This window comes from Varanus komodoensis, unplaced genomic scaffold (assembly GCF_004798865.1).
Source record: "Varanus komodoensis strain SLA01 unplaced genomic scaffold, ASM479886v1 scaffold58, whole genome shotgun sequence".
NCBI classification, from domain to species: domain Eukaryota; kingdom Metazoa; phylum Chordata; class Lepidosauria; order Squamata; family Varanidae; genus Varanus; species Varanus komodoensis.
Genome location: NW_025336197.1, coordinates 274,877 through 288,958, shown reverse-complemented (window position 1 = coordinate 288,958; position 14,082 = coordinate 274,877). Strand labels below are relative to the sequence as shown.

At 37.1% G+C, this 14,082-nt stretch overlaps 1 protein-coding gene across 2 annotated transcripts in view; it reads right to left on the bottom strand.

Annotated features, from left to right (window-relative positions):
- PLCL2 (phospholipase C like 2) overlaps positions 1–14,082 on the bottom strand; it is a 76,637-nt gene that overhangs the window by 11,822 nt on the left and 50,733 nt on the right. For both annotated transcript variants that reach the window (XM_044449371.1, XM_044449372.1), the window contains 3 exons: positions 11,267–13,753; positions 9,544–9,747; positions 1,216–1,291 (listed from right to left, as the gene is read on the bottom strand). In XM_044449371.1, coding sequence (XP_044305306.1) covers positions 1,216–1,291; positions 9,544–9,747; positions 11,267–13,753 — 2,767 coding nt within the window. The remainder of the gene's footprint in view (positions 1–1,215; positions 1,292–9,543; positions 9,748–11,266; positions 13,754–14,082) is intronic.

Here is a 14,082-nt window from a genome sequence, read left to right as displayed (position 1 = left end):
TTACACTGACCAATGAGAATGCACCACGAATGAAAACCACTTCCAATGTATATGCCATTCTTTGTTTAACTGAAATAATATGTGGTCCCACTGATACTTTAAACCTGTAATTCTATGCATGCCTATCCAAATGCAACTCACAATGGTTTCAGTCAGGCTTACTCTTGGGGAGCATCCAGAGTACTGGCCTTAAATGGGGGACTCTGCTTTTCAGACAAATCTGCATCAGGTAGATAAGAATTATGAGCCACTCAAAAGGTTGTTCTGCGATATTGCCAATCCTGACAGACCAGCTTTTCCTAATGTGGTGTCCTCCAAATGAGTTGGAATTCAACTCCCATTGCCCCAGACAGCATGGCCTGTGGTCAGGAATTCTGTGCATTTTAGTCCAAAACTTCTGGAAGATACCAGGTTGGAAAAAGCCGAGATGAACCAAGAAAACATTGTCTGGACATCTTCGTTCTTGTCAGGATAAACATAATGTTCATAGGTTCAAACTGAACTGCAAAATGAATTATTTTAGGGGTCACCCGTCTCATTGTATGAGAAATTCACCAGTCTAGCAAGTATTAGTTTTACCTTTACAAACACAAAAAATATGTGGAAAATAATGAACCCATAATGTGAAACCTCCTGGCTCACAACACACACCAGTATATATATTGTTGCCAAATGGCATCCATCCATCCATCTCTAGTTAAAATTAAATCTGGCATGGTTTTGCTGTTTAGTAAAATAAAAGATGGAAACAATTTAAAGGGGCATGATCTATATCATATACGACTAAAGATGTTATTAAACTTTGCCTTGTCAGGTGGAAGCTGCTAAAATAATCACTGTCCTAGTTAACACTTGTTGTCTTGGCCATTAAACAGACTCAAGCATTAAACAGACTTGATCCTTATCCCAATTAAACTAATTTGTGACCCTTGGCAAGATACTTCTAAATGTTACATTTAGCCAAAAAAAGTTCAAATGGAACATTAAAAGAAAAGAGTAACTAAACAGCAGTTAATAGCTATTTACTGTAATACTCTGTGTAAACACTTGCTCCACAACTTTGAAATCTAGAAACACAAAAGCAAGAAGTAATTCATTTAATCAGTTTTGGAATTTATACAAATTTCAGATGTTTAACGTAAGAAATATTTTACATCACCCAAAGGCAGGAAATTTTAACACTTATTTCCTTTTTAGAATCATAATTGTCCTTACCTGATTTTTGGCACTGAACTATTTTTTCATATACATTATCTGCATTTTCTATCACAGTCTTGATAGCATGTATCATCTGTAAAAACAGAGTAACTTGTTTAAATATACAAATGAACATATACAATCAGGAGTCAGACCCCCGATCTATCCAGCCCGCTACTCAGAGTGTAGTATAAGTGGTTTTTATTTATACTTTTTTTATATACAAAAAAAAATTTCTAGTCATCCTGCTGTCAGATCATCTATCAATGTGCAAGTCTGTGTAATAATTATTTCCTGAATATAAAGGCTATATACTATGTTTTGCATGTGTGTGTGCACACATGCGTGCACAGGAGAGAGAGAGAGAGTGAGCACGTGCATGAGTAAGCATTCAAATTTTTAAAACAGATTGGCCCTGTGTGTGTGTGTGTGTGTGTGTGTTCATGGAAATCTAAGTCTGAATCTTGCTGACAATTTCTTGCCAGGATAGAAAGCTATCAACATTCCTCTTAAAGTCAAGTAAACAGGGTGTGAGGTCACCAATCAATTTTCTAGCAAATGAAAAGGAGGTCAGGTAGAGCAAAGACATAGTTTTAATTGAAGAAGTGGAGAGAGGCCACAGCACTGCAAGAAGTGCCTCAGAGCCAAGTGAGAGAAACTTTATATAGCCACACAGAACCCACACCCAGAGATGCGCAAGGTGGCAAACTGTGACCAGTGCCCGAAAGACAGGAGCAGATGGCCTGTCGCACTCTATTTTACAGCAGGGTGTAAAATGCCATCTACAGTTTAGCTGTGGTTTATTTAAAATACTGCCTTTAATAGTAAACTATTATGATGATGATTATCATTATGTTCATGGTATTTAGTACTGGCAGAATACAGGGATTAGTGCTCAATAGTGTAAAAAAAGTCATACATTTTATAAATAATGTACAGAAGGAAAAAGATTTAGAAAATAAGATTTAAAAAATAAGAACACTACCTAAATATTATTTTATGTAATGTTTTATTAATATTTTGTTGAGCTCACCAATTCATTCAGGTTTTAACATGGACTTACAAAGCTACCAAGTTAAAGAACCAAGTTCTGTAAGTTAGTTTTGTAATTAAATTTCACTACAATAGTTCTCAATACAGCATTATGTCAGTCTATAGCTTTATTTCCCAGTTTGATCACCATAAACTTAACTTCAAAATCCACATTTCCCCAATTACATAAAATCCAAGTGTAATCCCCCATATTCATTCTGCTTTGAAATTTACTTATTTCTTCACTGTCTCTTCCAAGATTCTTGGAGCACATTCAAAATGCTTTGGTCCTTTACACCCATTCACTGATGTCACTTTACCTTTGCTGGCGTCTTGCTGCTTCACCTCAAAACTACTCTATGTACTGCTCCAAACCCAACAGAACAGGTTGCAAATTTTCTGGACTGATCTGGTCCCCTTTCTTTCTAATCCCATGGCACAGCACAGATCTGAAAAGCGTTCGTGAAGTATGCATGTAGCCTCCTTTAAGCATCATATGCTATACCCTGCTCCCACAGCCTCATGGATTTAAATGCTCATTAATTAATTCATCCATCTGTGTATGTCATCACCCATGCCGGTATCACTGAACCTTGAGGCTAAGAGAAGTAACCATTAGCTGTCCTAAAGGTCTACTTACTAGCACTACTTAATTATCACGTCCATATTGCACATCTTAGAGCTGTACATTTTTAGGGCTTGGATCAAACACACCATGGAAGAAGCAAACAACAAATAACCTTTCCTGATAATAGAACAATAATTGCATGTATTCTGACCCAGCTGAATAACAAGAGTGGGATTTTCCAAATGTGTTCGCTGGAACACTTCAGCATATCATCCCAAAACTTTTGCATGGATACATTATCTGCAAAGTGGTATAATATGGATGTGGGTGTGCACAAGATCAACTGGTGCAGCTGAAAAGATTTTTATTAAAAACATTTATCTGCTACAGCAACAGCTTTAAGAATAGGTACTGCTCCATCTTTCCTTAGTCTTGGTAGTTTTCTTCCCAGCTAAGAATTCATAGTGCTACGTAACCCAAACATTCAACGGACTGTAAAGTTACTGAAACCTGTGACAGTGTGAGGAAAAAAAACCTTTCCTGCACTTAAAATAATGTGCTTTGTTTTAAAACACTTTCTGAAAATAGCAATATTGAAAAATATTAGCAAACATTTGTAAATAACTTGGTATCAAAAGACCCTTCTGACTGCTGGGTATCATGCTAACTATATCTCATTTGCAAAACCATTTTCATTTGCCTCATTTTACTGACAGCAATTGCAGAGTTTCAGTAACTCTGCAAACCAACTTATTTTTAGAACTAGGACCAGGAAATCATACTTAACAGCAATGTTCACCGAAAATGGGTTTGAAAAAGGTTGATTTTTCCTTAGGCAAATTTGTAACTGAACGCAAACTGGAAATCTTTCTGCTGCAGGGCTTCAGGCTAACAGAGAAAGGAAACAGGAGAAGGAAGAAATTACATCCAATTCTGTGGCCTGTACCCCACCCCCCCACTTTCTCAGTGATATATTGGAAGAGGGATGGAAACAGGCACATGCCTGAGAAGACACTCCATTCTTCTATGATCATGTGCATCTTTCACCACTTCCTTGCTCTTTTGGGTGGTAAAGCAGAGTGGTAGATGTACCTCTCAGATGCCACTTGTATCCTCAGCCTTAAAATGAATCACAGCTACCAGCAAGGGATGCAGAAAAACCATCATGTTTACTCTGATATGGTGCTATAATTTCTGCCAGATTGAAAGTTATCATAAATTTCCACTTTTACTCAGCATGTTTATAAGCAATATTTGGATTAAAATGCTACAAAATCCTAAATGATCCAGACCTTTAAGTCCATCAAGTTCATGAAAGCTACAGTGTTGATGCCTGAATACATTATGGACCATTCAATCAGATACATATAGCCCTTGCAGCAAATTAAACTAGGCACCCAACAATAAAGACAAGGTTCAAGTACAGTATAAACATCTCATTAACATCTAAATTCAACAGAGAGTCAAGAAGTGGAAAAGTGACATGTAATACTGCAATTCTTGATTCTAAAAGTGAACTTAGCCCTGCAGACACACTGGACTTAGGAAAGCTGGTTTTAATAAGCACAAAGAAATGCTAGGCAAGATTCCACAACAGTGCAGAAGTCCAAGAAGGGTGACAGTTCCTGAAAAACTGGCAGTATCGCAAACAATTCCAATGAGCAAGAAAATTGAGAAACGTCTAATAAAGTGGCTGCACAAAATGTTTAGTGATGAGTTAGAAATAAAAAGTGATGTCTATACAAAAGGAAACAGATTATTCAGTACAGACGGAGACTTCTACGACACTATCAAGAAGAAGTAAGGCTGGATTTGTCATGGGACAGGGGATTGGACTAGTTGGCCCATGAGGCTACCTCCAAACTAAAAAAACAAAACACTAAACTGTCAGTCCTGCACACTCACAGTTGGGACTTTTGCACACAAAGTTGGTACAACCAAATAGACACAAAAGCACTTGTCAGACATGGCAAGCAATCCACGTAGGAACAAGAACTTTGCCTTGTATGAAATTAGGCCTTCCAGCTCAGTGCTAACTAATCACACTAACTGGCTGTGAGTCCAGGGCTTTGGACAGGAGTCCTTCTGCATGCACAATATCTACCCTAGCACTGAGCATTTCAGCTGGTGTAAAACAGCATGAAAAACCTGGTGATTTGTTCACGTTTCAGTGGCCTTGCTCCTAAATATTTGGATACTGAATTGTAGGCATGCCTGCTCTACACTTTGGTTTTAGTTCACTGTGTGAGTGTACGTGGTGGGAGAGAAGTCCAATGTACACAGAACTGTATTCACCCAGGATGTTCTTTGGACACACTGCATTAGCCAAGTAGGTCAGCCTAAGTGGTCTGGTAGGTGTGAGGGAGCTACATTAACACCCAGTATTGAAAGCAGAAACATTAAGCCTTTTCTTAGTGATTCTTGCAATAGCCCATGCATTAACACACCTATTTTTTATCACCCTATGCCATTGCCCTTTAATTTTTATGACAAATAAAATTGATAGTGGATTTATTCTTTTTGCTTTTCTGCAAGCACAACAGGAGCCCAAACTGGAAGAGAAACCATCTCCTCACAGTTACACAAAAGATGGTGTCCTACATTTCCACCACATATTGACCACTTCTATTATGTGTTGTTTGAAAAAAGTTATAGGTGAATCTAAACAGGTCTACATCAACTATTTGCTTTGGTTGAATTCATGCAGCTCTGCTTCGATGTTATGCAAAACTTGTGACTGACCTTCTAAGAAAACATATTTGACATTCTGAGGAAACACAAAGGCATACTTTCAACAATATGTGAACTGGCCCATCCAAAAATATGAGAACTACAACAGGACCTAGAAATCAGGCAGCCCTAACGAGAATAAGATGGTAAGAGTTAGGAAGGCATACACAGGTTGAGTGGGTTGAGTGAAGCAGGAAGGCAGAGAGGAAGCTCTGACCTAATGATAAAACTGAACTGGAGCTGGGAATTAACAAGTCTTTTGTCAGCTCTATTGCGCTGTTCATGTAAAATAAAACACACTTGTTCTGTGGACCTAGACACCATTTTTTCAGACGTGGGGCTCATCTGGGCACAAATGTAAAGTGTTATAAGGAGCTAGACCTCAGGATCTGTTTATCTATGCAAACACTGAGTATGGGAAAATGATGCTGACCAGTTGAAAAATCCCCCAAACCAAATAGCAATAGTATATTTTTCATTTTTATACCATCCCAACAACTAAAGTTTTCTGGACCATTTACAAAAATCTGAGAACTGTCATGGGGAACAGAAGCCATTTATATAGACTGGTGCTTCATAAGTAATTCATGTGTTTATAGAGATCAAAATGAGATGAGAATGGCCAAAGATCTATTTACTTTACTTTGTGCATCTCAAGCTTTGGCACTTACTTTATTCATCTCAAGTTTTGGCACATTTCAGAATACTAGTCTTCCAAGAAGTTGTCATCTGCCACACGAAAATATTATGGATATATGCCTCAATCCATTTGCCTGGGGAAAGACCCATTGATCTTATACTTACTGTGTGGTAAGTGTATTGTGATTTGTAGACTCTATATTACGTTAGTAACAATGGGTAAAATGTATCAAGAAAACTTGAAAGTGACTGCCTATCAACTTCATTCGTATAAAAAATGATTTCACCAGTAACTTCCAGGGTTGGTAAAGTACAAGCCTTCAGTTAAGAGAAGCTGTTTATGCCAACTTCAGTGGCAGCTCATAAAGAAAAGAACCTGCAAACACGACAGCAATCAATAGTAACCTCATTACAGACCAGCTGTGGTTAGGCCTAGATAGTCAAAGCAGATTTATAATGAAGTGTAATTGATCTTTCCACTGCTTTAAGTGCTGTCTAAAATTACCAGTGTAAGACAGCAAAGCTTCTGGGTGTTACTTATGTTTATAATTAAATACTTTCCCCCCATATTCCACCATTTGGGCAAGGTCTAAGAGGATGACATTTCTAATGCATTTGAAGACTATGTATACCAGCTTTCCTCAAACTGATGCCCTTCAGATGTGCTGGACTTCAACTCGTAGCATCTCCCAGCCAGATGGAACCAGGTAGACTGAAACATACCATATGGTTTTTCATAGATATAAATCACAGTTTTAAACCAGAAGTTTAGAACTAGTTTCAAGTTCTTTGAATGTTCTGGACTGCACAAGTCCAGCCAGATTCAAGGCAGAGCCTACAAAGGCCATTCTGATTTCAGTGAAGCAGCCTAACAGCAAGTTTCTTACTTCAATTATTTAAAGATGCCATAGCAAACTTGCTACATTTTCTCACAATCCTTGCTTTTCTTCTTCTATATCATGCATTTAGTTTATGGAAGCTTCAGCTGGAGGGCTATGTTTTAATATATTTTCAAAGAAATGCAGGATCGTGCATGAGGTCTTGCACCATGATGAGAAAGAGGTATAACCATTGTATAATAATTATGTTTTCTTACAAAGAAACAAGGATTGCAATTGCTTTATACCAGGAACTGAACATGTATCTGATATGGGTTTGGAATGGGGCATGTTCTCAAATCCAGTTTGGTTACACTCAGCTCTTTCCCAGATTTGATTGCATGATTTTAATTGATTCCAGATTTGCCAAAACCATTCTACCATTCAACTAGTTTTCAAAAAAGTACACCAAACCAGGAACCCTAATTTTATTTAGAGAATGATATGTAGGGCAATATCATTTTACATTCTAAATTTCTACAATCACAAATAATTTGCATTCAGCTCAGTGTAATAGCAATGTCTGATTCTATGGCCCATGTATCCAGCACTTCCCCACTATTAAGGCATCCCAGTCAGAAATTATTTGCCAGTGTTCCACTAGTCCAGGTTTCAAGAGCCTGAGACAAATACACAAATGCTACTGAATGATTTCTATACTACAACACATATTAAAAATTGTAGAGAAATATGTTATTGTTCATAGTTCTATGGGTAAGCGTATAATCAACTATCTAGAAGCATTTTAATGAACTTAAATGTTTGGTCACCTGACACAAATTTGTTAATAATTATACATTTCTCCTATGCTACAGCCCACATTCTGCTTCAATATCCTGTAGTATGTCTTTTCTCTTTTTAAATTTATTCTAGTAATAATTTGGTCTGGAGGTGATGGTGGTTGTTTTGACTGAAGATAATCTCACCCTTTTATAGCTAATTCAGCAGACATACTGAATCCTCTAGTTACCCAGTAAAGAAAGAGCTTTCTCTCCTCCAAATTAAAAGCGAACAAGAGCATTGAGCATTTCCACTAGCACTGAAAGGGTTTAGTTTTGTTTTTATTGCCATAGAGCTATTTCTGAGAAAGAAAAATTAAATATGAAATCAATGTATTTAGTGAAGAATGACTGATCCTGCATTAGTTATATGTTTGAGAACATCCATGCTAGCCATGAGGTATATACCAAATGGAACAACAAAGTAAACCAGAGATAGCCTTTGCACTTAATATGGTAACCAAGGTTTGTTTAAAAAAAACATTCCATAAGGAAATGCCTGTTCTTCTACCTGTTAACACAGAAAAAACTGCACACAAGTGCATAAGCGGGTATCAAAAACAAAAATGAGAGTTTATATTTTCTTATTAAGATACTTAATAAGGTAATTTGAGAATACTTGTCAGTATAATTTACTAGTAAATATCAATACACCTGCAAAACAGTATTTCTTACCACCTGAAGTTTTCCTTGACTACTTCATATAGGTCATTGTACCATTTTCCCCATGCTTTTTAACTGAATCTGAACTTCTACCTCCTTTTACAGATCCATGTTTCACTTTGCCCATGCCTGCCAGGAAAATATATATCTAATAATTCACAAGCAATTTCAAGAATTAAGTTTCTAGCCCCCACCCAAATATTTGCTAAACAGAGTCCAGAGCTGAAAGTGATTGTTTGTTTGCATATTTTAAAAACAATCTAATCATTATGTTTGCAAAGTAGTGGTTTGCCAAATAGCAGTTTGTGTTTTTTTATATAAATGCTGGATATTTTAACATGTTTATAAAATCCAGCTTATTGCCATGTAATGAAATAACTATTTGTACCATATGCAAGATATTTACATTTTGATACATTTAAGAATATATAAAAGTTTTTCAAACCATATAAAAGGTATTAAGCTTGCAAAAGTAGCTACAAAAATGGATTTGAACCTTATGATTCATCACAGGTTTCAAAAGAGAGTGTAAATTATTTATATTTCAGATTCTGTTCATAAAGCTAAGAATTTTAAAAATAACGTAATATGTAATTTTTCTCTTAAATTAAGAAACACCTGAAGCTTAACCAGTACAAAAGTGCAAGGAATACAATTATTGACTTGATTAAAGTCACAGCTTTTGTTAATCTCTACAATTTCAGTTCCTCTGAAAAACCTAAAATAGCATTGTTCCCCCCCCTTCCCCGCTCCATACAGATACACAGCTACACACTCAACTTCGCATCACTGTAATAACTTGATTAGGCCAATTCAAATCCTGCACAGTACTTTATGGACTTTGAATTGGCTCAATAAATGTATTATGACTCCATGGACTGTGAAAACCTTCTTGAATCCTGTTTCTTCATAAGAATGATCTTCAAGAATAACTTGTTGGCAACACAGGAGTGGGGAAGAACAGTACAGAAAGATGCTGCAGAATTGATTGACATTTTGAATGATGATATTGTTTAAAAACAGTTTTCAAAGTGAAAAGAGACGAAGGACCACTTACCGTTTCATATGCTGTTACAATTTTTTTCAAGACTTCTGGAACAATCCCTTGTAATTCCATCGAGGGATATTGATCACTGAGATTCACTACTACCAAGGGTGTATTATCAGATCTCACCAAGCGTGCAGATACTGCCAGAATGCACTGCATGAGGTTTGCTACAGGAGAGAGGCCACACAGCTCTTTGAATAAAACTACTGCATTCTGTTAAAAATAAAAACAAAAAGTTACATTTCACTGATGCATAGTTTGAATCTCTAACTATGCAGCCTTACAGACTTGAAATTCATGGTATAATGTTGTCGTTACAGCAGGTAAGTAATTAGTTATATACAGCTATACCCTGGAGAACTGGCAGCTTTCCAAAGCCAGCAGTGCCATATCTGCTGTATTTATCAAGAATATTAAATGTGCAAACAGAATATTAATATCAAGAATATTAAATGTGCAAACAGACTTTAAAATGCCTCTATAGAAAATTATTTCAATTTTTAGCTGCAATTGACACTAATTGTTTCCCATGTCAACTGCCAAAGTAATTCATATTGTTGTGACTTCAAAGGCATGCTCTCTATTTTAAAACATTTCAGTCTTCAAAGCTGTCAGGGAACATTTCTATGGCAAAAGGTTTAAATGATCATGGTTCATTCACATATGTCCATTATCAGTTACTGATAATGTTTGGTACTGGTTACTGGTAATGTTTCGATTGGGACTTTATTTCAGCTAATTCTTCAAACTTGAATGCAATGTTTTGCTGCTATGTATGATCATAGGTAATTAAGAGATCCCTTTGAAAGATTTGCTATTAGTGCATGAGGGTCAGGAGAAAGAATCCCTGGGACAGGAGGGGGGAGACTGCATTCCATTGCAAAGCCTCTGAATATTTTCAGATACGAGATGTTTGGAAGCATGTTTTAAAGTTTTCCCTATGTTGTTAAGCCTTTCTCCAACACTGGTTCACACATGTCAGTTCATCCAGTAATGGCTTCAGCATCAAGTGGTGACTTGCATATATGAAAAATCATGTATCAGAAACACAATATCTGGTAATGAACTTAGTTATTCAGTTATTTATTTATTCCGATGCAAGCCATCAGCTGTTATATATGCATATATATACAAGTCCTATGAAGTATCATTTTCTATAATATATCTTTAATGAGTCAAGAATGTAAATATAAAACTATTACAGCACAAAAGCTGCTTTTGTTTAATATGCCATCTGTGCCAGATTTTTCTCATGGCTATCAATTACTTAGACTGTTAATTTCCTTTCCATTGCCTGAAAAGTGATTGAATGTCTAGCCAAATCTACTACAACTTAGTTCACAATATTACTGGCTGAGTCTGGGTTGCTGTAGACTTGTGGATTGCTGTTATGAACAAGCCCTGCACTGTGGTATAACTATGGACTGGTAACCATAGCTACCACAGGGTACACAGAGAATACACAGCCTGATAATAAACCACAGGTTCTCTTTCTGATTTTGTCATAGTGAACAACCTACAGTTAAACTATAGGTTGCAGTTGTTCACACATAACAGCAGTCCACAATACTTGAACAATCCATAATTTAATAGCAACCCATGCACATGGTTGACATGTGTGAATCAGGACTATGTATAGCTGTCATTTGATCTATTACAGAAATACACATCTATTACATCAGTAGATTTTACATAAAATGCTAATTTTCTGTTAATACAAGTAAGAGAGTACCTGCATGTTTTCCCTCAAATCCGTTGCATCCCGTATGGGCTGAAGAGCATTCTTGAATACTTCGTCAATGGTTTTAATCCACAAAGTCCTCATACATGCATATTCTCTGGATTTCTTGCTTTTCCTGACAGAGAGACCCCGTTTATGAGGCTTTCCACCACCCCTTCGATTTGTAATAGCAACATGGATGAACAAGAAGGCATGTGCTAGAGCCTCCCCTGTTAAAGACTGAAGAGGAACATGCCGATAGCCTGTCTGTAAACACTCAAATGGAATTGTGTACTGACCAATAAATTCATCCCCGATATAATCATCATCTAGCACTACAAAGCGCACCATGGCAAGTTCAGGTAGATTAATCTGGAATTCAAAACTCTCATCAAAAATTGGATTGTCCCCATTTTGATGCACAGTTTTTGTCCTTTGCTCTGCACAGTCCGCTGGAATCCCATGGATTTCTACATAAACATAAGGATCTACAACATCACCTTTGGCACCTGACCCTTTTGGTTTTGGAAAATTCTGCCCGCTAATAATCTTTACATGGAGAAGCTGAGGTGAAACTCCAGGCACAGAGTCCTTCGTATTTGCACTAAAGAAAGATACTTCCTCCCGCATGATGGCAGGCCGCAGTACATAGCCACAGTTGCCATTTTGTCGAAACCATCCAATATTGAGGTCCATCATCAATCCAGGTGTCTGAAAGTTCATTGCCACTATCTGACAGCCACACTTCCAAAAATCCTGTGGGTTCATATTACTAGAATCAATCCTCATAGGGCTAGGGAAAACCCTAGCAAGAAAACGTTTGTTGTAATTCACAAAGTCTCCAGGGTTTTCATTAGCATACTTGGTAGCAAGCACTTCATTAAAAGAACAAACTTCCCAGTATTTCTGAAGCTGAAATGACACCTGGAAATCTTTGAACTGAACGGACTTACATATGCTTACAAGTTCTGAGAGCTCCTTACATAGCTGGAACCGTTTTACTATGACAGCATTCTGTTGCTCTACCCCCTCCTTTCCCATTCTCTGTGACATTTCTGCTCCTTCATCTTCATCTGTAACATCTCCTTCTAGCCCTGAGCAATTGGAAGAGAGTTTCTTGGCTTTAACTAGTATTTTCGATTTAAGAGATTCAGGAGAAGGCAGGTAGGAGTCCTCTATATTTGGAGACTGTGTGTGCAGCTTGTCCCCAAGTATTTTCTTCATATGCTGGACCATCACCTTCTGTTGTTTCAGAGAACAATGATTTTCTAAGCACAAAAGAACTGGGTACTCCGAAGCAAAGAATGCATATTTGTTAATAATGTCAATTACACTGCGGAAGACAATCTGTGAAGTCATTGTGTGCCCAGTGTAAATTACAGGCTCATTGTCAGGTCCATCCCACACATCCAACTCAACACTTCGACACCCCATTTTCAGGGCACGAATATATCCTGTGATATCAGATGGGCCTCGGAACTGGTCCTCTATCAAGTAGGTGTTATGTGATGAGTTTATGAAATAATGAGATAAAGGTTGGGTCATATCCTGGCAGACTTTTTTATGCTCTGGGTCAAATATATGACATTCTGGGGAAGTAAGATAATTTGTAAAACCATCTATGGAAAGCCAGCCCTTTTCCTGACCCTCTTTAGATGGCTCATATTTGTGAATAATATCAAGGCTTATCTCTTCTGTGACATGTGCCATACCCTGTTCTGCTTCTAAAAACATCATAAGGTCCTTGGTGTCAAGGAATTCTTTATTGCTAGAAAACTGAACAAACAAGAAATAGATCTCAGGGCGAGTGCAAAGCTCATGAAAAACTTCAATAAAGTCTTCCTTCGTGATTTCTGTACCAGGTTTTTCTTTTGATCTATGTAGCTCTTTGAACTTCAGTTCAATTTTACTTGTTTTTAAACCAGGATTTAATTTTTTAATAAACTGCACAGCTCTGCACAAGGATATGCGCCCCAAATTATCTATATCAGTTTCGCTAAACATTTCTGAAACCCATGAAGTCCGCATTTTATCTTGACTACTTTCTAGCATATCTAGCGTATGTTTTCCATAAGATATTAGGTATCTTAGCCCAGTAACCCAAATATTTGCAACATCTGCAGAATTTGCAACAAGATCTAGAGACTCATAATTATCTCCATAAATAATAGAAAATGCACAATCTTCTGAAATCTGGTCAGAAATTCCATTGCTACGAAAAATGTCCGTATTTTTCCCCGTTCTCACTTCTTTGATTGATTTAACATCAATCTTTGCTTTTTCAGAATCTTTCTTTGAAGGTTCCCACCGTAGAGATTGCATATCTGCATCTAAAAGGAAGTACCGATGGTATACTCTAGAGTTGGATCGAACCTTTCTCAGTTCTGAGCCTTCAACCATGGCGTTAATGCAGTCACTTGCACTACTGATCTTCTTCTCAGTAGGCATGCTGCTAAATGACACTGTCTTTTTCCGTTCTCTTTTTTGCTTTGTACCATCCTGGAAAGAAAGGAGGGGGAAGTTGTTAAGATACTTTCCCCGAGACACAAAACACTTCTGCAGATTTAAAGAGCCATGCAGGGATAACTTATCTATCCATATTGAAGTTTACATACAAAAAACCAAAACTTACATTAAAAGTAATAAATGTACATCCCAGTGCTAGCCACATTTACTTGAAAATCTGTCCAGATGAACTCATGTAGCTCATCAGTTTGAGTAGCCTCAGTTATTCATGTTTCATGGTAATTATTTCTGTTACAGTTGCAAAGCCTATATTGTTATTTTTGTTAACTGCCCATTGTCATTTTTTACACATGGTGATCAAG